General features: G+C 51.5%; 2 protein-coding genes across 2 annotated transcripts in view; one reads left to right on the top strand and one right to left on the bottom strand.

Moving 5' to 3' along the window:
- The window catches only part of TBCD (tubulin folding cofactor D), a 176,301-nt gene that overhangs the window by 102,746 nt on the left and 48,350 nt on the right, over positions 1–25,205 (bottom strand). Inside the window, exons 10-13 of the mRNA XM_082602994.1 lie at positions 21,395–21,531; positions 20,696–20,756; positions 19,570–19,644; positions 14,782–14,876 (exon numbers count right to left, since the gene is read on the bottom strand). Of these exons, the coding sequence (XP_082459120.1) occupies positions 14,782–14,876; positions 19,570–19,644; positions 20,696–20,756; positions 21,395–21,531 (368 nt within the window). The remainder of the gene's footprint in view (positions 1–14,781; positions 14,877–19,569; positions 19,645–20,695; positions 20,757–21,394; positions 21,532–25,205) is intronic.
- Positions 3,698–6,393, top strand: ZNF750 (zinc finger protein 750). The gene is made up of 2 exons (XM_082602917.1): positions 3,698–5,259; positions 5,399–6,393. The coding sequence occupies exons 1-2, from the start codon at positions 3,818–3,820 to the stop codon at positions 6,066–6,068; spliced, it is 2,112 nt and encodes a 703-aa protein (XP_082459043.1). The 5' UTR covers positions 3,698–3,817; the 3' UTR covers positions 6,069–6,393.

Raw genomic sequence — 25,205 nt, forward strand, 5'->3', positions numbered from 1 at the left:
CTCTGCAGGTGGCCAGAGCGACAGCGCCCCAGGCTTTAGCTCCTCATCCTTGTGAGCCTCGCCCGGGCAGGACACAACTCACAGACTGACATCACCTCCTAGAGGCTGTCCCCCTTGGAAGCTTACAGAAGCCTCAATCTTATCCCGCTTACTTCGCTGACATTATTGCTTTTTTTTTTTTTTTTTTTTTTTTTGCGGTACGCGGGCCTCTCACTGTTGCGGCCTCTCCCGCCGAGGAGCACAGGCTCCAGACGCGCAGGCTCAGCGGCCATGGCTCACGAGCCCAGCCGCTCCATGGCATGTGGGATCTTCCCCGGACCGGGACACGAACCCGCGTCCCCTGCGTTGGCAGGCAGACTCTCAACCACTGCGCCACCAGGGAAGCCCCATTATTGCATTTTTATAACCAAGTGAACTAGCCTGTCTCCTTCAGCATCTGAAGCAGCTGCGCTCCCTTGTTTTAACTAGCGAATTGTGTAACCCTGAGAGGTCAGTGTACTCAGTTACTAAAACTACTGCTCCTGTGACTCCATCCAGGCTCTCCTTTCAACAATTATACCCTAGAATACTCTCACCTCCCAGAACACCAGTACCGAGGAAACCATCCCCTGAAAACCTCTTTACTGTCCTTGTAAGCTAACTGACCACAGAACAAGAAGTTCAGACCAAACCTGTGGGCACAACATCATTTGACGGAAAAAAGGTATATATTAACGTAAGCGCAATTATTTCCCAAACTATTATTTTGGGTAATGCTATGATAACTTATATACAACTTGCCTCCTATAAACCTTTGAGAAAACTTAACCAAAGTGGGTTTATTTCTACTTTTGCCTAAAAGTATGAGCAATATTAAATAATACTGCTTCTGAAGCTAACACCATCATTATCTTAAATCCGAGGGGGTTTTCGGCTGGTTTGGGCTCGCGTGTCCTGGGTGCGGCAGATGTGTGTCTGCATCCACTCCTGGTACCACCAGGACTCTGGGCTCACACTTGATAAACGTTTTGCAACTGTCATCATTTTGATCACGATGCTTCCAGCTAGTGATGAAATCATCAGTTTTCAGATCTTTGCCATAACATATCCTATACAATCATGGGAACCTGACTTGCAGAGGTTCTCACGCCTTCAGAACCAGGGAGCATAATGGGACGTGCCAGCACAGGCCGCCCTGACTTATCAGGCTGGCCCCAAGCTGGCTGGAATCGCTTCCTGACGGGAGGCAGGAAATCGTGCTTTTATAGCCCAGGGCATACCTGCCCCACAAGGTATGAACTGAACTCATACAGAATTATTTCGCATTCTCCCTTACTAAGAGGGGAAATTAGGAAGATGCAAAGCTGTGACCACGTGTTTAACTGTGCTGGGCTTTCACATTGCCGTGCAGCTCACACAACTGCTCACGGTGGGAGAGGAGGAGGGCGAGCAAGCTGCAAAGCCGCAGAGCCAGGCACCAGGTGCCGCCAGCCTGGCTTCTGTCCACCCGACACCCTGCCAGTGAGCACCCCCAAAGAGGGCCTAGGGACGCCCTCTCCAATTAGGGGGCAGCCAAAAATCTCATTTCTCCTCCAAAGTACGTGCCTGAGCACCCCTGCTCTGCAGAAACTCTCCCCGCAACAGAAGGCTGCAAGCCACCCAAAGCACCTCTTAGTAAAGAAACATGCCTTTGAGGGAACGGGACGATGAAACAGGTGAATAGAAGCAGCTTCTTGGCGGGGAGAGTGGTTCCTTGTGTTCTTAAGAAATATGAAAAAATGAGTAGAGGAACCAGTTTGCTGAGAATAAAATCAGATAGCTTTTTTAGAATTTAAGATATCCAAGTGAAATTAAAACCACACTCCCTCCCCCCTTACACCCTCCTCCCACAAGCTACCCATTACCTCATCTGATGCGTGAGATGGCAAGGAGAGTAGCTACGTTTTATTTTGTGAAAACAAGTCTCTTAGATTTCCCATGTGTATTTCTCTATTTTTAAAGGGCTGCTTTCCAGCTCAATGTTTTAACCAACCCGATGTCTAGAAGGCGATGCTTTACACAAGCAATTTCACAAGACTCAGAACTGTCCATATTTACTTATTCCTTAAAGTTATTTCCTTTTAACTTTACTTTTTTAAGTGTTTAAAAATATCCAGAAGCTAAATCCTTTCTACATTTTCTGTGCAAATTAAAGTGCAGGGCTTGATTCCTCACACCCACTCCCCCAGCCCGCCCCACCCACAGGCTTTCTCTAAGACACAGTCACCCCATGGGCTGGTCCTGGACACGCAGCCGCGCCCGGGTGCTGAGATCCTCCCAGACCTCACGTCTTTGTTCTCAGCTTCGGGTTATGAGGCAGAGAGAGAGCCCAGGGGTGTGCAGAGCAGCCTCTGAAGGAAACCCGGGGGGACGTCAAGCTTGGGGGATAGGCAAGGACAGGAGGACCCTGGGGGAGATATCCAGAAGCCCCTTCGTACAAGTTAAAGGCTGGGATGGGTTCCTCCCAGGATCCAACCATCTGTAAAATTAGGCACCACTCACTCTGGTTTCCTCTATTTTTTTTTAAATTTTATTTATTCATTTATTTATTCGGTTGTGCTGGGTCTTAGTTGCGGCAGGCGGGCTCCTTAGTTGCAGCTCGCGGGCTCCTTAGTTGTGGCATGCAAACTCTTAGTTGCAGTATGCATGTGGGATCTAGTTCCCTGACCAGGGATGGAACCCAGACCCCCTGCATTGGGAGCGTGGAGTCTTAACCACTGCATCACCAGGGAAGTCCCACTCTGGTTTCCTTTTACCAGGAGGGCTGCTAAGCTTTTCTGCCTTTGGTTAAGGCCAGGATAGGCAGGGATGGACTAGTGCGTTAACTCACTCCACGCCACCTGTGAGGTGGGCAAGTGGAAGGCAGCAGTGCACGAGGACATCTGCTCACTCACTGACTCACAGCATCTTAATACCATTCAAATCAACATAAACACAGCACTTAAGTTTGTATTTGGGCCAACACAAATTCTACTTACCCAGAAAGCTGACTTTTCATTTGTGAATTTAGAAACAGGGTCGGGGGGCGCATTTTAAAATGTTCTTCACTTTTAAATACTCCCTCACAGAACAGAACACTGTGAGTAAATAGGACAGATGGACTGAAGGTTACAATCACACGTGCCTTGTTCTCAGTGAGCACAAATGTGAATGTCACACACACGCATGAGCCCGGACCTCCTCAGGTTCACGTTAGAGCAGTCAGGCTGGCGCAGTGATGGGACTCAGTCCAGAAACTCCAGGCACATGGATGGGGGTGGGATCTCAATGGTCACTCAGCCTGGTGGGTCCACAACCTTCCTGGCACCTGAGGCCTCAGATCACAGGCTAAAGGCTCCCAAAACTCAAAGAGTTACAGGCATTCTCTGAAATGACACTAAACACTCCTGCAACCACACTCACCTGGGACCAGACTTGAGAAAACAGAGAACGCCGTAGGGGTGGCGTCCGGGGTAGGGAGGAGGGGTGGCTGATGCCCGTCCCGTACCTGCCGCGCAAGAGCGCTTACGTCCTCTGCACCTGCAGAGGCCTCTGCTTCACCTGCTCCGTGACCCCGGGGAGCACGGGGTTAGCCCGTCAGCCATCGTCCCAACACTAAGGCTCTGCTCCTCCATTGCAGCTCCCGGTCCCCAAATGAGGGAGACTTCCCTGGTCACACCCACAGCCCGTGGAGCCGGCTTCAAGTAAAAGCGCTCAGAAAGGAAAGCGAAGGAGAAGCAGTGACCTGCTTCCTTAAAAATCACCAAAGCTGAACTACGCAGGGGCCAGCAGGGCTCAGACGCCAAACCACAGAGGGAAAATGAGCCTTCTCAAAGAGCGAAAACCAAAAAAGCCGCATTACATCCCCAGGCCCCCAGGAAAGCCCTTCAAGTACAAGTGTTTCCAGTGTCCCTTTACGTGCAACGAAAAGTCACATCTTTTTAATCACATGAAATACGGTCTCTGTAAAAACTCCATCACTTTAGTGTCCGAGCAAGATCGCATTCCCAAGTGCTCCAAACCGAACTCTTCGGACCCTAAACCAACCAATCAGTCCGACCCCATGGCAAAGCCCACCTCCTCCAAGCCCGTCCCAAGTGGGCTCTCACACCTGGATGCCAAGCTCCAACATGGCCTCGCCAAGGATGACATCAAGGAAAATGTGGACCTGCGTGCGTGCGGGCCCCACAGGTGCCCCGGACAGAAGCCCACACTACACAAGGAAGCAGCACCCCTGAGTCCAGCTCCAGAAGCCACCGTGGGCACCCAGCCTGTGCTGGAAGGCACTACCCGGCCTTCAGCATTCATTCCAGTTGGCGAGCACAGACTCAAAGGGCAGGAACTCACCGAGGCTCCTGAAGCGCTGACCCTGACCCAGCCCCCTGCCAAAGCTGCCTCCTTCCACACCAAGTCTGCCTTTCATGCCCCTGGCTACCCGTGGAAAGCTGGCTCACCTTTCCTCACGCCTGAGTTTCCACATAAAATCCCATCCACAAAGGGGTTTGGTGCCACTTCCCCATACGTGCACCCCACCATCGCAGAGTACCCGCCTCACTTTTACACAGAACACGGACTGGCCACCATCTACTCACCGTACCTACTCGCAGGGAACTCGCCCGAGTGTGACAGCCCCCTGCTATCCGTCTACGGGGCCCAAGACCAAAGACATTTCCTGCCTCACCCAGGGCCGATCCCTAAGCACCTGAACCCGGTTCCATCCACATACGACCATTACAGATTCTTCCAGCAGTATCACTCCAATCTGCCGATTCCTTATGGATTTTATAGACCAGAGTCTGCATTTTCCTCCTATGGCCTCAGACCCCCACCCGTTGCTGGTATTTCACAAGATCAAAGCTCACACCTACTGGAAGAAGCTGCCCTGGCCTACCCGGCCTGGAGTCCATCCAAGTTAAACTCTTCCAACTCCCACAAAAAATACACAGAGTTTGAGAAAGAGAGTCCGACTCCCGAGGCTAAAGACCTTTCCAAAGATGGGCAGAGGGACACGGAAGGGACCAAAATGAGCCCACGTGCAGGCAGTGCGGCCACAGGCTCCCCGGGAAGGCCGAGTCCCACCAATTTCACGCAGACGAGCCAGCCCTGTGCCGGGCTGTGCAGCCTCTTGGACATGGCGGCCTCTGGCGCCCCAGGAAGTCTCCATCCACCAGAACAGAGCCTCACAGCCTTCAAGCCTGTCAAGAAGAACACGGAGCGCTCACATTCCCAGGCCCCAGAAAACAGAGTTGCATCTCCAGAAAGGTAAGAGAGTCCATTTTCAAAACCTCCGAAGTAATGTCTCTGGTTGTGCTTAATCAGAGGAGCTGGTACTTGCCCAAACCCCCCATGGGCAATGGCCCTCAGCAAGGTCCCTGTGACTCCCTCTCTGTGTCTCTTCCAGCCTCGAGGCCATGAATGCAGATGCTCTGGCTCAGATGGGGAGACTGGAAGCTGCACCCTCCAGCCCAGAGGACGGCTCCAGGACAGCCCCTCTGAACCTCTCCACGAAACCAGAAGCTGAGCCAGCCACTACACACACCACTGCCTATGGAGAATTTATGGAGCCACAGGATGCACCCCTCAACCTCTCGGTGAAGGACCCCTGCAACGCCCTGACCTCGAGGCCCTCTGTCCGCAGCCGCCCGAGAGGGGCCGAACCCGCGGCTGCCCCCACCCCGACTTCTGCTCCGCAGTCGGAGACAGCAAGTTCTGGGGGCGGGCCCGACCCCAGCTCTGCGGAGGCCCCTGTGGCCAGCCCCGCCGGGAAGGCCCAGGACGCACGCTCAGCTGACAGTGATGAGCAGAAGCAGACTGCGGCCGTGGCCCTCTGCCAGCTGGCGGCCTACAGCCCAGGGAACGTCGAGCCCTCTGCCCAGGAGCCTGCCTGCCAGCTAGATGCACCCACCCCCAGAGCCCCTGAGAGCCAGGAGGCTCAGTGCGACCTCAGACCCAAAGGGCAAAAGAGGACGAGCCCCAGGGATGCAGGGAAGGCCCAGCAGGGAACCAAGAAGGCAAAGCACAGCGACACAGCCAGAGTGTTCACACTCCGGAAAAGAACGCGGGTGTCTTAGAGCCACCTCTGGCCAGCCACAGGCTGCAGCCACAAGCACGCCTTCCGGTGCAGGCAAGACAGCAGCAAACCTCCATCTGGCCCTTGCTTTTTCAACTGGTACATTTTTACAACACAGTTTTCTTCTTCTCAAAAAAAAAAATTAAACTAAACCTGCAACTCAATTCAGTTGGTTTTTTTTGTTTGTTTTGTTTTGGTTTTTTGTGGTACGTGGGCCTCTCACTGTTGGGGCCTCTCCCGTTGCGGAGCACAGGCTCCGGACGCGCAGGCTCAGCGGCCATGGCTCACGGGCCCAGCTGCTCCGCGGCATGTGGGATCTTCCCGTACCGGGGCACGAACCCGCGTGCCCTGCATCGGCAGGCGGACTCTCAACCACTGTGCCACCAGGGAAGCCCTCAATTCAGTTTTGTAAATACTAAGCATGAACACTAAAAAGTGCTTCTATTTCTGGTTGTAAAATATTTGAATGACTCACACTGTAGGACCTGATGAAATGCATAGGACTAAAAGGTAACTTTTAGGTGTTAGCATCTTAGAGGAAATCTCTTTAAAACACTTTTCTTATAAATATCTCAGCACTAGAACAAATTGTTCTAACTGTTTTTCTATTAAATCTACTGTGTGTTTTGAAGTAAATAACAATTACTAGGGAAAAATGCCAGGCAAAGACATTTCCAGTACTAGCATTAAAGTTCTGTGTGTAAAAACACTGTGATTTGTTATGACTGAATAATACACAGACAGCAAGAGGCTATTTATACAAGTAACTTATTTCCATTGGGGAGAATGCATTGCTGGGGAAGCTATTCTCAACGTGCTCTGTCTTCACAACTCATTCAGGCTCGTTTTCCACTTCCTAAAATGATGTATATGTTGCTAATTTTCCAATAAACTCATAGGTGAACTTTAAGGATACATAAAAAGAAGATAAGCATAAACTCTGTGTTATACAGTATTTTGCCACAATAAATAAACTCAATGAAAAAGAGACAAGAGCTGAGGCAGCAATTAAAACTGAGGACGAGGGTATATCTGTGTGTGCATGTGAGGGCGTGTGCACGTGTGCATGTGTCTGCTGTCCACCGGTAGTCATCAAGCCCGGGGGAGTGCAGGCATCCGGGGGCACCTTTGGAGACCAAGCATACAGGGCCTGGCTTCACAAGGGCCCTTCCCCACTGTTCAGAGGGTGTTTCTCAGCAATGCACCGCCTGGGAGCGGGGCAGGGGGTCAAGAAAGGGCCTGGAAACAGTGGCGCTGAGCTGAGCTGACTGGGTGAACCCTCTCTCCACAAGATGGGCAGTTTCAGCTCACACTTTGACCAAAACAGAAGTGGTCCCAATAGAGCCATCCAATAAGCGTTCAAAGAAAAAGCACTGCTAAAGCTAACGCCTGCCGTTCCCAGTGACGTGCACATACAACAAGGCCTCTCAGTGCTCAGAGCTAAAAATTAAAATTTTTTAAATAAAAAGTTGATCTGGAACCTGGCCTTGTTCTAGATATAAGCACTACTCCCCGAAAGATAGCTTGAACTAAAAACCCATCTTGTTAAGTTGCATTCCAATCAAATGTTATTTTCGGTTGTTTTGATCAAGTTTGTACTAATAACTAATCCTGTAAAAACTCAATCTAGAAAACTTAAATACTTACTACCTTTTGGCAGAACAAAATGTAAGAGTTAAAGTTTGCATTCACAGACATCCTCTTGCTGAAGATACTTGACAGGGAGATCAGCAAAAGATTCTCAAGCACAGAAACATGTTACATTAAGGAAAAATTCTCTAGGAAAAGTAAATGGAAATACAGGTTCAAGGAAACAAAGAATAAAATCCCTGCATTTTAGATGGAGGATGGTGAATTCCAAGGTACCATGATGACTGGATTCCACCAGACATATTTAAAACAGTGATGCAGTAGCTTTGTTTTAAAATGACACTATTCAGAATGGCAAATAACCTGCCTTGCAGCAAGTTATATTTATACAAAACCACTGATATCAACTCACAAGAGGGATGCAGAGCTTGTCATATTCTTTTAAGGCAAATAGGAGGCTGCTGTTATAAACTGCCCCTAAACCATCCAGGATGGCCCACGAGCCCCTGCTGCCCATCTGAGGTGTGCCTGCAGACAGCCACACACCACTAACCCAATGCGTGCACTGCCATGACCAGAAACTGATGCATACCTGTGCAGCCTTCACTGGCATGCCTGGGCTCTCCTTTTTTTATATACCAATGTGCTTTGACAAAGACCAAAAACAGGGTACCCCTGCTTTCCAGCAAGTCCATACCCTGTGGGAAGCAGAGCCAGGCCTCAGAAGCCTCCAGGACTGGGACCCAAAGCCTCACGCCCTAGAGACAAGCTCTCGCCTCGTGCCTTACACACAAGCACATAAACCTTCCGGGGCCCAAAGATTCTGAGGACACTGTTTTATAGCTCACCCAAAACTGTCCGCCACCATCTTAAGTGACAAGAAGAGGAACCAGAGACGGTTAACAACTGTCCGGTCTCCTGCAACCACACAGGCCGGGAGCCCAGCGCTGCCTGCAGATGTTCACAGTGGAGCCATATGTGTGCCTTCAGCCCTGTGGACTCCTCCCGCTAATGCAATTCCTCCAAAAGGTCACCTGCATGCACACAGCCGCAGAAACCATGCAGGCTCTCTGTAACTATCCTTACAAGCACAATGGGGTCTTAGATCTTTGTAACAAAAAAAAGAAAAAAAAAACAGTCTTGGTGGTTTTTCAATGACAGTACCTTTCTCCATTCACATATAACCCGACTTCAGAGCTGGAAGTTTCTAACCTTTACATACAAAAAGCGATAAACCCTCAAAAAGTTAAATACAGAATTACCGTGTAACCCAGCAATTCCACTCCTAGGCATACACCTAAAAGAAATGAAAACACAGATTCAAACAGATACATGCACCCAATGTTCATTAGCAGCATTATTCACAATAGTGAAAAAATGGAAGTAACCCAAGTATCCACAGACAGATGAACAGATAACTAACAGGTGGTCCATCCATACAAAGGAATATTATTCAGCCATAAAAAGGAATGAGGTTGTGGCACAAGCTACAACATGAATTTAACCTTGAAATTCTGAGTAAGGGACTTCCCTGGTGGCGCAGTGGATAAGACTCTGCGCTCCCAATGCAGGGGGCCCGGGTTCAATCCCTGGTCAGGGAACTAGATCCCACATGCATGCTGTAACTAAGAGTTCACATGCCACAACTAAGGAGCCCACAAGCCACAACTAAGGAGCCCACTTGCCGCAACTAAGACCCAGTGCAACCAAATAAATAAGTAAATAAACAAATAAATAAAAATAAATACAAAAGTTTAAAAAAAAAGAAATTCTAAATGAAGTAAGTCAGACACAAAGGACAAATCTTGCATGATTCCACTTATATGAGGTTCCCCAGAGCAGGCAAACTCACAGAGGCAGATAGATTCATGGGTATCAGGGCTGAGGGGAGGGGACGGGGGAATTAGTGTTTAAGGGGGACAGAGTTTCTGTTTGGGAACATGAAAAGCTTTGGAAATAGATGGTGATAGTAATGGTTGTACAGCATCATAAATGTAGCTAATGCCACTGAATCGTACACTTAAACATCGTTAATATGGCAGATTTCTATGTCGTATATATGCTAAAATGTTTTTAAAAAATTAATAGTGTAATAGACTAAAGCCATTGACTTAGATACTTAAAATAGGTAAACTGTATGTTAGGTGAACTATATATCCCAATAAAGCTGAAAATAACTTCTAAAAGGATCCCTGAATTCACACTGAAGAAAACAAAAGTACTAACAAGCCCCTTTGCAACAGTCTCACCAGCAGCCCACAGCCGTCCACCTCCACCCCTGGTTTAATCTTTGACCAAAATACTATGCTCCCAAGGGCGGGACAGGGCTGAGTATGAAATGAAGCACACACATACTTTCACTCAAGGAGAAAAGCATTTTAATAGAGAAAAACACAACTCCTACTCCACACACTAAGCCACAGACGTCTCATTATGGCTGTCATTTTTCTTACAGGCTGGAATGTCCAAACAGCTCAAAACTGCACAAAGGTTAAAAATCAGGAAAGCGCACAATCACCATAATGGTAAAGTGCCAGGAGGGGTCAGGAGCAGTGAAGAGTGGGAACCCAGGCACAAAGGACCATGGGGAGGGACTGGTCAGGAGACAAGAGAGGTCAGAACTCTGCAAATGAAGGCTGTGGACACAGCCAGGGCTCACCCACCGGCGCAGGCTGACCCCAGGCCCCACAGCCACTCCACCAGGGAGGCGGTGCGGCAGCCACAACTTGCAGCCCCTTCCAGAAAGACAGGAATGTCTCTGAGGCTGACTTTGGCTTGAGGACCACCCCCCCCAGAAACCCTTCCTTAGACCACACAGCCCACCAGGGACACCGCCCCCCATACCCCAGCCCCACAGCTCTCGGGGTCAGACGGTGGCTCTGCCACCCTTACCAGCATTTCCCTAATAACTGCACAGTTCATCCTGTCTTGGTGTCTTCTCAGAGTACTCAGACTAACGCTAGAATGCTATTCAGATGCTAGTTTTTGGATGATGTCTCAGAATACAGCCAAGTAGGGAGCGCCACGAATTGGTCCCTCCACCCAACCAACCAGTAAGCTGGCAAAAACAGAGAGAATCAAGTTTTTCAGCACTCTGGAATCTAATCAAAAACCTGCCACAACCAGGGGAGTGCTTGGTGAAGGAGGAGGCTACTAAATTTCAGCATTTAAGAAACCTCTGGGGACTTCCCTGGTGGCACAGTGGTTAAGAATCCGCCTGCCAATGCAGGTGACACAAGTTTGATCCCTGGTCCGGGAAGATCCCACATGACGCAGAGCAACGAAGCCCACGAGCCACAACCACTGAGCCCACGTGCCACAACCACTGAAGCCCGCACGCCCCAACTACTGAGCCCACATACCACATCTACGGAAGCCTGCGTGCTCTAGGGCCCGCGTGCCGCAACTACTGAGGCTGTGTGCCACAACTACCGAAGCCCACGCACCTAGAGCCCATGCTCCGCAATGAGAGAAGCCACCGCAATGAGAAGCCTGCACACCGCAATAAACAGCAGCCCCTGCCCGCCGCAATTAGACAAAGCCCACGTGCAGCAACAAAGACCCAATGCAGCCAAAAGAAAAAAAGAAAAAGAAACCTCTGTTAGGTCACTGGCTAAATGCTAAGGTAACAGAACAGAGACTTCAGTGACCAAACATAACAGGGAATACAGTCATTGCAAAAAAAAAAAAACTCTGGAAAAAGTCACTAAATAAAGAGACAACTAACAGTCTTCAACAGCAACAGCAACTGCTGGCAAGGAAGGAGAACCTGATTTCCAGAGTTATCACATAATAAAATGTCAGAATGTCCAGTTTTCAACCAAAAAATAACAAGGCACACGAAGAAACAGAAAACTATGGTCCATTCACAGGAAGAAAAAGAAATTGACAGAAACCACCCCTGAGGAAGGCTAGACAGTGTCTTACAAGACAAATATCCTAAATCAATTATCTCAAATAAGCTCCAAGAGCTAAAGGAAACAAGAGAACAATGTCTGAAAAAACACAGAATGTCAATAAAGAGACAGACTGTAATAGAGACCACAAAGAAATTCCGGAACTGAAAACAGAGTAACTGAAATGAAAAATTCAGCCGAGGAAGGAGAACAACAGCAGATCTGAGCAGGCAGAAGGAAGGACCAGAGAACCTGAAGACAGGGCAATCCAAACCATCCAGTCTGAGGAGGAGGAGAAAAGAGAGTAAAGAAAAATCAACGGTAAGTGTTAGACCCATCACCCCTGGAGCCTACTCCAGGACAAGACCACTGTCGCCTGCACGATCCCTCCCAGGCAGGAGACAACACAGCTCCACGACCCACCGGCCACGCAAAAGGTCTTCAGAGGGGCTCAACTCACGTGGAGGGCACCACAGGCAAGAGGCGGCCAGCCACTCAAGTGAAGATCATGGGCCGACTCATCATATGTGACATCTCAGTTTTTTGGCCACAGCTTGACACTTTTCATCTACAACAACAACCATACACTCTCATTCTGGCTGCTTGTGGTCGGGGGACACTGCCGACATCATGAGATACGACAGACACACACATGCCAGTGGGTCTCAGGCATGAAAAGCAGAGAGAGGGCTTTGGTCTCCTTCAAGTTAAACTGGAGTTGGCACCACACAGGCGGAGACTTCATCTTGACCCACCACACACTCACATACCCACACACCCTCACACATCTATTTTCACAAATAAATGTGTAAGTCACTTAGGATGGAACAAGAGTAAATAAAAGCACAGTAGTACATCTCTGTGGTCTTGGGGTAGGCAATGACTTCTTAGATGTGACACCAGGGGCACAAGCAACAAAAGAGAAGACTGATAACCAGACTTAAAACTTACAACTTCGGGGCTTCCCTGGTGGCACAGTGGTTGAGAGTCCGCCTGCCAATGCAGGGGACACGGGTTCGGGCCCCAGTCCAGGAGGATCCCGCATGCCACGGAGCGGCTGGGCCCGTGAGCCATGGCCCCTGGGCCTGCGCGTCCGGAGCCTGTGCTCCACGACGGGAGAGGCCACAACAGTGAGAGGCCCGCGTACCGCAAAAAAAAAAAAACAAAACTTACAACTTCGGTGCATCAAACAATACCATCGGGAAAGTGACAAGACAACCACAGAGCAGAGAAAATATCCACAAATCATACATCTGATAAAAGACATATTTGTAAAGAACTCGTAACAATAAAAAGACAAATAACCCAACTTTTTAAATTAGCAAAGGATGTGAATAGACATTTTGCCAATGAACATATCCAAGTGGCCAAGAAGCACATGAAAAGATGCTCAACACCATTAGTCAGTAGGGAGATGCAAATCAAAACCACTTTACACCCACTAGGATGGCTATTTTCAAAAAAAAAAAAAAAAACAGAGAAAAACAAGTGTTGGAGAGGATGTGCGGAAACTGGAACCCTCATATGCAGCTGGAGGAATGTAAAGTCGTACAACCATTTTGGAAAAGGGTTTGCAGTTCCTCAAAAAGTTCAAGACACATTTAGCATGTGATCCAGCAATTCCACTCGTAGGTCTATACCCAAGAGAACTCAAATCACATGTCCACACAAAAACTTGTATACAAATGTTCAGGGCAGCATTATTCATAATCACCAAAGGTGAAAACCCAAATGTCCATCAACGATGGCGGGATAAACAAATGTGTATCCGTACAATGGAATATTATTCAGCCATAAAAAGGAATGAAGTACTACTGCTACGTGGTGCCCTAGGGATGAATGTTAAAAATATTACACTAAGTGAAAGAGGTCAGACACAAAAGACCACTACTGGAGATTCCATTTACATAAAGTGTCCAGAAGAGGCGAAGTTATAGAGACAGAAAAAGATCAGTGGTTGTCTGGGGCTGGTGGTGTTGAGGGAAAATGGGGAATGACTTTTCCTGAGTATAGGGTTTCTTTGAGGGAAAATGAGATTAGATTAAGATGGTGGTTGCACAACTCTGTAAATATACTATAAACCACTGAACTGAACACTTTAAATGGGTGAACTTTATGGTATATAAATCATATCTCAGGGACTTCCCTGGCGGTGCAGTGGGTAAGACTCCGCGCTCCCAATGCAGGGGGCCCGGGTCTGATGCCTGGTCAGGGAAATAGATCCCACATGCATGCTGCAACTACGAGTTCGCAGGCCACAACTGGGGAGCCCGCATGCCGCAACTAAGGAGCCCTGGAGCCGCAACTAAGGAGCCCACGGGCTGCAACTAAGACCTAGCGCAACCAAATAAACAAATAAATATTTTTTTAAAAATCGTATCTCAGTAAAGCTGCTACAAGAATAAGCAGAAAGAGCCCATAGAAACCAAGGGTCCTCTGCCCTGCTTGGGCTGCACAACGCCAAGCGCACAGCCAGCTCCTGCGACACCCCCGCAGCTCAGCTGCTGAGCTGCACCCTTCTTTGCACAGACGTCCTTGTTCTGGACAGACGTCACCCTCGGGGTACACGGCATGTTTGGTGACACGCTCCGGCACAGGGCCCTCTCCATCCTTCACAGGCATCCCTCCCTTCTGTCCACGGAGGCATAGCGGGCCGCTCCCAGGGACAGTCCCCACCCGCCACAGACAAGCACCCCCATGCGGCCGGGCCCGAGGGCTGGCACGCACAGGCCCGGAGTTCTGTGGTCTATCCGCACCAGCCGCACTGTGCCCCTGCTCAGGCCCGCTGCCGAGCTTCCTCCCCATCCCCTCACTGGCGTGAGCCTTGTTCCCAAGAACCATGATGTCACTCCACGGGCTAAACACAGCAGCCGTGCACACATTCTTAACGGGCGATAGCACCCTCACGAGGGTGAAACTGGTTCTGGGGGACAAGACAATCTCAGACATCACAACAGCTCGCGGCCCTCCGAATCCAGACCTACAGTGTAGGTGTGCTATTAAAATTTCACAGCAGGGAGAAGAGGCATCAGGAATCAGAAAGGCCAACATAAGGAAGAAGGCTGAGAGCACAGGCCTGGAGGGCTCTCTCCTGCAACACTCATGATGGTCAGGGAGGGCAGAGGCGTGGTGTGTGCTGACAGCCGGCCACACTGGGGAGGGGGCCAGATGAAGCACCTCAACACGCAAACATGGTCTTGACCACACAAAACTGAGCTTCATACTCACCGTCCGGGAGTCGGGAAGGGAGCAACAGGCCTCGTCTGCCCAGTTCCGCCAGCGCCAGACACCCGCCATGCCAGGCGTTGTCCGTCTCCTGGAAACTGAAAGCACAAAGAGCCTGAGACCCAGCACGATGCCCCCCACAGCCCAGAGTGAAAGTCCACCCCCTGGGCCAAAAGCCTCACTAAAACCCTGAGTGAGTTTATAAAATATCGGTCAGTAACAAGATAAAGTACTCCAAATCAACTGAAGGTAACGGCCATGTTCAGATCTCCAGAGAATGAGTAAAAATCCTGAGTCAGGGGCTTCCCTGGTGGCGCAGTGGTTGAGAGTCCGCCTGCCGATGTGGGGGACGCGGGTTCATGCCCTGGTCTGGGGGATCCCACGTGCCGCGGAGCGCCTGGGCCCGTGAGCCATGGCTGCTGAGCCTGTTCGTCCGGAGCCTGTGCTCCGCAACGGGAGAGGCCACAGCGGTGAGAGGCCTGCGTACCGCAAAAGAAAAAAAAAAAAATCCTGGGTCAGCCTCACATGCCCCAGGGGGAGCAGCCCACACACGTGCCCACTGCACCTTCGGGCCAGAACAGCTAGCTCTCTCAGCCGTTTAAGCAGTTGCGCCGCTCAAGAAACGCTGGGCTCACAACACAGTGACTGCACCAAATGAAGGTTAGGAAAATGTTCGCAGGAAGGGCAAGGAGACCCGCTTTTCATGGAGCCCCTGCTGGCTTAAATGATGAATACTGAAATTAGGAAGTTAGAATAAAACGGCATATACAGAACTCTTTTTGTACTGTCTGAAACAGACTTTCAATAAACAACTGAAAAGCCAGTCAACTCATAAGCAAAATTTCGTATTTAATAAAGCTTTCCTGAAGTGGTTTGGAAGCTCTCATGTTTAAAGGTGCAGCTCTGGCATTATAACTAGCGAGAATAACTCTTTCTTACATCAACAACTGTTTCTTACATCAATAACTGTTCTGAGAGTTTCCACGCTTGGCTGCCAAAATAAACATGGAAATATACTTCACCCCAAAAAACAGAGAAATTATAGGACTCTCTCCAATTCTGAATAAATTAATTTGATGGCAAAGAAATGTTTAGGAAAACCAAATAAATTGCATCACTGGCTGGCAACAAACCCAAGAATACTCAGATAGGATAGAAGCTAGGCTTATCTTTTCACTCAAAATACACTTAGCAGTGTCTCCCACGTGCCAGGCCCTGCTCTGGGCTCTGCGGAGACACGCTGACCAAGACAGACACAAAAGCTGCCCTGGACCTCGCCAGCAACCAGTGACTGAATTCCAATTATAACTTTCTTAAGTTCCAGATGTTTATTAAATGTCTGTCCCAAAGACTATATGACCGTTTCCACAATTTAATATGGCACTTTGTGTACTTCAGGATTTCCGTTGGAGAGAAGTGCTTTATGCTTTCCATAAAAGATTTAATAACATTTGGAAGAACCTGATAAAAGGTCAGCAGTACAATGACTCAATTATCACTAAGACAATCGCCAGTGTTTCTCAACTAAACGTGTGTGCGCTGTCGCTTGTCAACAGCTGTGGACAGTGCAGGACCTTGCGTCGGGCTGTAAAATGCCTGTGGCCCAAGGGGGGGCCGAGGAGGACCACGGCGTCCTGCCTGCGCTGCTGCCTTTGCTCTCCCACTCCAGGAGGACGTGGACCCTCTCCAAGGCCAACCTGCACAGCGGGGATGGACGCAGACACTAGGACGGAGAGTACCGTGTACCGCCAGAGTGCCCAGTGCCTGAGGGCAAGCTCCTGCCCCAGAGCCAAGCCCCAGACAACCGTGGGAGGGCCTGGGGTCCCAGAGGAGTGCAGACAACAGCAAACAGAAGGGCCGAGACAGCAGGTTCGGGAGACAGAGAGGCCAAGATGGGCTCGGGGTCACTGGCCTCACATCAGCAAGGGGACCCAATGAGGACCACCTGGAAGAGCAGAGTGGGGCGGCGTGGAGGGCGCGGGATGAGCGGAGAAGACGTTCTTATCCTTCCACCCACCTCATACCCACTGTCCCTAGGAGGACATGGGGAAAGGGGGACAGTGTGTGCAGCGTGCAGAGCAGAGGGGGACACCCCATCACCTTCATCTCCTTCTGAACTTTTAACTGCAAACAGCACTAGAACTCAAGGAAAAGCCTGGGAAGGAGCCGTGAAGAGCACTTCCTGCTGAGACGGGGCTGCTCCCGCGGCCACAGCAGCACCACCAGGGAACACCCAGGACCCAGGCCACAGGGCTGAGGCCCGTCTGCTGACTGGAGACTCCCGCGGGCTTAGTGCAGATGGCAGACACAGAGGACCCGGAAAGGCCTCCCGGGGCAGGCTGCTTGCACCCACCCTGGACTGGTGGGGCTGGGCACCATCTCTGGGATCCTGTCCTGAGGCCATTGAGGGGCTAACGCATGGTTTTCTAAGTGGTGGGAGGGGTGGGGGAGTGCAGGTACTGAAGGGCACCTGCACATTCTGGGGCAGGACCTGGGAGGGGGGCAGAGGGCCGGAGGAGGTCCTGTGGGGCTCAGTGGGAGGCCCCAGCCACAGAATCTGGCCCAGAAACAGGGCAGGGAGCGAGGTAACAGTCCCAGGAGTCGGGTGTTCTTACATATAAGAGAATTAATGTCCTATTTCTGACCCACTGCAGAAATGGCTGGCAGCTCACCACATACCCCAGGAGGACACAAAAGGAGGGAGGAGACCAGAGCGGCCTCTGTGCTGGGTCGCCAGCCGGCCTAACCGCCCTGCCAACCTCACACCCCAGCCCAGCTGGTCCCTGCTTCTCCCGGCTGCGCTGACTCCTTTCTACGGCCTGTTCTGCAATCAGGAGTTTCACACCCATTGTGGGCGGTCCTGTCCAGGGAAAGACTGCCTCCCCGAGGACCCACTCAGGCCCCTTCGCTCAATGTTGTGTTGGGCTTCTGGCCTTGGGAATCCGGAGCAGTGAGACCATTTCTACCCTCCACAACCCAGACACAAAGATCAGAGGAATTCATTAAAACGACAAAATAAAGGCAAAGCAGCGTTTGGAGATTAACTAGGACGAGTGAAACTGGACTAAGGCTGCAGGCCGAGAGGAAGGAACATACATCTGACCAGAGAAGCATGTTTTGGGAGAAAAGATGCTAGCGTTCAGGGGAGACACGTTGGGGTGAAGGGCTCACAGCCCTTGAGGCAGAGGCACAACGGCTAGAGAAGTGACGGGGTTTGAGAGCCGCACGGGAGGGGACCCATGAGCGCATGGGAGGGGAGACTGCAGAAGGAGCAGCAGAAGGAAGGGCTGGACAAAGACGGCTTCAAATAGCCAGAGTGCTGTGCGGAAACCCTCTAAGGAAGGAAAGAGGAAAGCGAAGCGCTTGAGGGAGGCAGACAGCCACCCCAGGGGAAGACGCTGGGAGGAAAGGCTGGAGGCCCTGGCTCCTCCATCCTCCCAAACCCCCTGTGTCCCTGGTTGCCCTGAACCCACACCTCTTCACCCAGGACCAGTGGGGTGCCCGTGTCATCTCGTGCCCATCAGCAAGCCCCCGAAAAAGAACTCCAGGAAGACACTCTACAACAAGTCAGTAGAGTCATCGTGCAGACCCACGGTTCTACAGAGTCCCGCGAAGCAGCACGTGTCTCCTGCCACAAGAAGACACAGTGGCCACACACGCAACATTACTCTGAAACAGTAGTGTGAAACGGTTTCCTGCAGTCCTTAAACCTCACCAAGCAGGCTCGGGGCCCAGAGCAGGAGGAGCCCGCGCCCCTGGGACCCCGTGGGCCGGCTCGGTGACCGAGGCCTGAGTGCCCATGAACACCAACAACACAGCTCTCACACGCATGGGGGCGCCAAGAAGAGAAACAACCGGCTGACAAGGGTGGGACCACAAATGGGGGCCGAACACAACACCCATTCTCAAATCACCTGCTTCTGAAACCGAGGGGCAAGCAGAGCAACAGTCCCGGTGAGCAGTTGCACTAACGGGGCACCCCCCAGCCCAGCTGCGCTGCTCGGGGCTCTGCCCTTTGCCCCTGGCCTGCAGGCCCCAGGCTCAAACTCCCACACCTGCCACCTGCACCTCCCGGCCCACACCTGCACCTCGGGCAGGCCGAGGGTCCCCAGGAACCCAAGAGGTGAGGACAGATGCAGTACAACCAGTGGCACATGTGGCTACGAGATTTACATCTGATGAAATTAAATAAAATGTGGAATTCAGACCCCAGTCACACTAGCCTCGTTTAAGATCTCAACAGCCCCAGATCCAGAACAGGCCATCATCACAGAAGACTCTCTCGGACAGAGCAGCCCTGGTTTCATTCCAATGAAAACAAGTTTCCTTGAAGGATACGTTTCTATGTGTGGACACGCACAAAACTGACTTCTTTCTCCTTAAGGTTTTTAAATGTAATGGAGTCTAAGCTGACAAAAGAAATATATCAGGGTGGGGTGAATTGGGAGATTAGGATTAACATATATACTAATATGTATAAAATAGACAACCAATGTACAGCACAGGGAGCTCCACTTCACTGTACAGTAGAAACTAACACAACATTGTAAAACAGCTCCACCCCAGTTTTTTAAAAACAAAGACGTATTAGGGGAACACACACACACACACACACACAAGAAATATATCAGAAATAACCAGAGTCCTCAAATTTAACTTCAAAAGGAAAACAATTGGCTTCAGAGAATCTGATAACTAGCTCAACTGAAAGAAAACGTAGGAGGAAGTAAGGAAAGAAAAGCCACTGCTCTTACCCAGAAACACATCTACCCCTCTGATCTCCCCACATACCTGAAACAGTCCAGCACAGACCCGGCCACATCATCCGCCAGCTCTTTGGGAAGTCTTCCAGCCAACCTACCGATTCTGAAAAGCAGAAGCAACGTCAGCATCTGTCAGCATCACCAGCCTGTCAAGGGCACACGCTACACTAGGAACGTCCCACGTGACTGTCCTTCTCTCCAGAGGATGGCAAAGAGGCTGATTCTGCTCCATAAAAGCCACCTGCCCCATCAGGGAGCCCATCACACTGACATACAGAGACAGGACAGGCATCTGGGGGACCAAGGCAAAGGGAGCCCACAGGGCAGGTGCACTTCTTAGACAGTCAACGGCTCCCAGCTCAGGCCACCAAGATCCATCCCATGCTGCATGCCAACCGGGCCGGCTCCCATCAGGTCACTGCCCAGGCTGGGTCCCGGCCAGCGGCGCCCCAGAAAGGCCCACCCTCCCAGCCCATCATACTCCAAGCAGACAAGACTTTGGGCTCTGAGGCTGGCCAAAAGCCCCCATGTGAGCCTCCTCACCCCAGCATTCGTTATGTGAGTGGATTGGCACGGACACCCAGAACCTCTGTGGGGAGGGCCCATGGGCACCTTCACCCATTTTCCTTTTCTCCACAACATCTCCTTTGTAATCTGTCCCCTAACCCGCCCTGGCCCCACTGGGTGTGCCGGGGCACCTGTGTTGGCTGTTCCCTAAGGTGTAGCAGAGAGGGATGCCAGCCCCTCCTGGGGGCTCTGGAATCAAGTGAGGCTGTGCAGCATCTGCTCCCTACATGGGGGGCCACCCCTGGCTGTGGAGGCAGGAGGTGGGGGTCGTGGCAGTGAGGACGTGAGGAGCAAGAAAAGAAACACCTGAAGGTAAAAAAGGCAAACGTGCTCATTCCAGCCAGAAGGGCAAGAAAATGAAGAAGCCACTGACCAACCTCAGTGATTTTCTTGAAAATTAGAACAAAGAGCAGTAAATGTGAATTAGGAAAAAATCATTCTGCCTTTTAAAACTCTTGGAGCTGTTTGCAGCCCTCCAATTCCACAGGAAGTACTGAATGATTAAGGAGACTCGGGAGACCTGCAGGCATCTAGGGCATAAGCTGTGAGCCCCCAGCCCAGCCCCCCGACCAAGTGCAGTCACCTACCCTTTGGCCGCAGACCACCGCACAATCGTGTCCTTGTCCTTCAGCCCAACCAGCAGCTGCTCTGGAAGAACACAGGAAGGCCGGTCTGTGAGCCCCACGGAACCACCCAGAGTTCTAGATGAGCTCTCAGTTCCCAGCTTTAAGGTAACCCACCCTGCACACCACTCAAAACAGTACCATAAAGGCAATTCCATGAAGAATCTCAATTCTAATCACAATAAAAGGACATTTCCTTCTGTGTGTCTTTAAGTCATCATTTAAGGGCAATTTCTATCTTAGCTCCTAATAGTCACTGGGCAGAGAGCACCAGCGAGGAAGGCCAGAGGCTGATGAGGGAGGCTTCCCAGAGAAAACAGCTTCTGCCAGAGGCTGCAGAGAGCAGCTCTCCTAGGGACAGGGTCTGAGAAATGCTCAGCCTCTAGGAAAGGCCACACAGAGGGCTCCCAAGCAGTACAGGCCTTGCAAGCCGGTCAGTGGAAGCCCTGGTGGAGGGTACATGGCAGCACAGGAAGCCTGATGCGGACGCAGGACGGAGCCTGTGGAGGTGCACAGGCGCACTGCGACCAGGGCGGTCTAGGGCCGCAACGGGCGGCGGGGGAGACAGCAGATGCACAAAGCCCCAGCCTCACCTCCCACCCTGCAAAGACCAGAGGTGGGGCCAGGTCCCCTGCAGGCCAAGATGAGGTAGCCCCCACTCACCTATCACACTCTCCACCTCCTCGGGGACGTCGTCCTCTCCGTCGCTGTCAGGGGTCTCGGTCTGTACCCCTGGATCTGTAGGACTCTGGACACCAAGCTGCAGGCTCGCAATCAAGGAGCGGCAGCCACGCTGGTACCTGCAAGGAGCAAACAAACACACCTCAGACCTTCTGCGACAACTTGGAGCTAGAAGATCCTGATGACTGAATTCAACAATTTAGTGTCACTGTGAAAATTCCATGTGCTTTACAGGTACAGGATGGACAGGAAGGAAACTGAGCAGTAACTGTCACCAGCATGGATTGTCAAGGAAGATAACAACCTCATCTGAGCCACAGAACATAGATTCACCTTCTAGATGACTCAGAAACCCTCACGTGTCGGAAAGCTTTCTTAGCAGAAAGGCAGGTGACAAAGCGTGACAACAAGAATGCACCCAACAGGGCTTCCCTGGTAGCGCAGTGGTTAAGAATCCGCCTGCCAATGCAGGGCACACGGGTTCGAGCCCAGGTCCGGGAAGATCCCACATGCCGCGGAGCAACTAAGCCCGTGAGCCACAACTACTGAGCCTGTGCTCTAGAGCCCGTAAGCCACAACTACTGGAGCCTGCGCTCTAGAGCCCGTGAGCTACAACTACTAAAGCCTGTGTGCCTAGAGCCCGTGCTCCACAACAAGAGAAGCCACTGCAACGAGAAGCCTGCGCACCGCAACAAAGAGAAGCCCCCGCTTGCCGCAACTAGAGAAAGCCCGCACACAGCAACGAAGACCCAACACAGCCAAAAATAAATAAATAAAAATGAATAAATTTTTTTAAATTATTTTTTTAAAAAAAGAATGCACCCAACAGAAATGGCAGGGAGGGCACGCTTGAACCCACTGGCCTTGACCTTATTTCCACAGGCTCTGCCTCCAGGTCTCCCACCTGAGCAGAGCCCCACCCCCTGCCTCCGGGCCAGACGCCCGCCTTCCACACCAGGGGCCACAGCTGGTCCATGCCAGCTCCCACAGATCCTGCCTCCTGAATGGCTCTCACCACTTCCTGCCGCCCACACCCCCCTCCCCACCGGCTGAGGCCACCAGCATCGTCTCCCGCAGTGCCATGAAGGGGCCAGCAGCACAGACCAGCTCAGCTGTCTGACTGCACAGCCCCTGAACCTCTGCCTGCCTCAGTTTCCCATCTGTAAAATGAGGCCCCACCCAGAGGGCTGCAACGAGGCCGGGTGGGAGGATGTGCACAAAGCACTCAGACCAGGCCCTGTGCAGAGAAAGGCCCAGGAACGCCTCCCCTCCTAGAAGCAGGACAGGCACGCTTGGGCCTGACTCTGGGGCAGCCCCAGCTCAGGACAGGGCCTGGGGCATAAAAGGTGGCAGGTCGAGTTACAGCATGATTATTGGGGGCCGCAGCCTAAGGTCAAGTCCAGTTCCAGAGAACTGGGGCCTCAGAGACAGAGCCAACTCAGACACTGTTTAGCTGTGGCCCTGAGGCCTCAGATTCCGTGAAACAAGGATGGTGCGGGCAGTTCCCAAGATGGAGGTTCAATCAACCGCCAATGACCAGTGACATCATCAACCCGGACTATGCAATGAGGCCTCCAATAAAACCCAAAAGGAAGACTTCCCTGGAGGTCCAGTGGTTAAGACTCCGAGCTTCCACTGCAGGGGGCGCAGGTTTGATCCTTGGTCTGGGAACTAAAATCCCGCATGCCACATGGCCGGGCCAAAAAAAAAAAAAGGAGTGGGTTAGGAGAGCTTCCAGGTTGGTGAACACAGGGAGGAGCAGGAAGGGTGGGGAACTCAGAGGGCATGGAAGCCTTGTGCCCTCTCCCCAGGCCCTGCCCTCTGCATCTCTTCCACCTAGCCGTTCCTGAGTTATAGCCTTGTATAATAAACCAGTAATCTCAAATAAAATATTTCTCTGAGTTCTAAGAGCCGCTCTAGCAAATTATCAAACCCTCCAACCTGTAGCCAGACTGTCAGAAACACAGGTGACAACTCCGACTTGCAATTGGGGTCGGCAGAGGGAGGAGAGGTGTTGAGGCGGGGGAGACAGTCTAGTGGGCTGAGCCCTTAAACTGTAGGATCTGGTGCTGTCTCCATAAAGACAGAGTCAAAACTGAGTTACACAGTAGGACACCCAGCTGGTGTCCAACAACTGCCTGGTCCTGGTCTGGAAAAGAACACACATCAGAGTTGTTGTCAGAATCAGAGCAGCAACAGGTAACTGAACCAAGGAGAACGTCACCAGGCACCACAGGATCGGTGTCAAGATCATAAAGCTCCCAGCAAGCAGCAGGCACTTGCCAACGACTGTCGACACTGTTACTGTTCTCCTCCAATGAAGACACACGAGGACTTTACCTCACAGGAAAAGTTCTCTATATCGTCCAGCAACCAGGGACCAGACAGGCTGCCACTGGACTTTCCCTCCTGACTTAACCACAAATCTAGACAAAGTGTATATACCAACCGCTGGCAGGCACAAGATGACAACCAAGGCAGGGCTACAATCCCTCAGAGCAGGGAAGCCCGCAGGTGCACCCAACTTCCCCTCTGCTTCCTCCCAAAGGCACTTTCTAAACCACAGCACAGAAAAGCACAGCCCGAGCATAGCCGCCGTCCTGCTGGGCAGAAAAAACAAATCATGACTAGTGAGGTGGATAAGTGGGGATTGACGCTGAAGGAAGGGGCGCTGAGACGGCATCCCAAATTCTCCCTGGATCCTCAGGCAGCTGTGAGGCGTGTGAGACCCAGACACGCCATCAGAGAGCAGCTGGGAGGCCAAGAGCCAAACAGAGTCCAGAGGGCAAGTAACGCTGGGCAGTCACTGAAGTGTGGGTCCAGCAGGAAGGACTGAAAGGCCACGTGTGAGACGTGAGCAGCTGCTGCAGGAGCAAGGGCCACACCCCAGCAGGGAGAACTGAGAAGGCCTGCGCCCCAGACAGCAGGAGGGGCAGTGAGGCCAGTTACCTGCCTGTCACTAAGGGGAAGGTAGCCAAAAAGGGAATGAATCTAAAAGATAAAAAGGGGCTTCCCTGGTGGCGCAGTGGTTGGGAGTCTGCCTGCCGATGCAGAGGATACGGGTTCATGCCCCGGTCCGGGAGGATCCCACATGCAGCGGAGCGGCTGGGCCCGTGAGCCATGGCCGCTGAGCCTGCACGTCCGGAGCCTGTGCGCCGCAACGGGAGAGGCCACAACAGTGAGAGGCCCGCGTACGGCAAAAAAAAAAGAAAAGATAAAAAGAAAATGTATCAGAGGGGATAAAATGAAAAAGACGGATGAGAGAGAAAACAAAGAGCAAGACGGGAGACTGAACCCACCACGTTAATAATCACACTCAGTGTACAGAGAGATACAGACTGAACAAAGTAACTGGGGTGCTAAATTACTCTCCTTCCCACGTAAATGCTTGGAGTACTTGTGATAGTTCATTTTAATGTGTCCAGTTGACCGGGTCACAGTGCCGAGATATTTGCTCAAACATTATTCTGGTTGTGTCTGTGACAGTGATTGTGGGTGAGATTAACATTTAAGCTGTGGGCTTAGTAAAGCAGGTTGCTCTCCCCAGTGTGGTGGGCCTTGCCCAATCCACTGAAGGCCTGAGGATCACAGACAGGCTCACTCTCCCCCAGTGAGAGGGATACTTCCTGCCTTCAGACTCAAGCTGAAACATCAGCTCCTCCTGGCCTCCAAGCCTGCCAGATTTGGGGACTTGCCAGCTCCACAAGCATAAGCCAATTCCTTATGATAAGTCTCTTTAGGGCCTCCCTGGTGGCGCAGTGGTTGAGAGTCCGCCTGCCGATGCAGGGGATAC

This window comes from Mesoplodon mirus (genome assembly GCF_964341445.2).
Source record: "Mesoplodon mirus genome assembly, chromosome: 18".
Lineage (NCBI taxonomy): Eukaryota > Metazoa > Chordata > Mammalia > Artiodactyla > Ziphiidae > Mesoplodon > Mesoplodon mirus.

Coding starts and splice junctions, on each gene's coding strand:
- ZNF750 (XM_082602917.1), top strand. CDS start 3,818: ATGAGCCTTCTCAAAGAGCGAAAACCAAAAAAGCCGCATTACATCCCC. Junction 5,260..5,398: donor AGAGTTGCATCTCCAGAAAG/GTAAGAGAGTCC, acceptor TGTCTCTTCCAG/CCTCGAGGCCATGAATGCAG.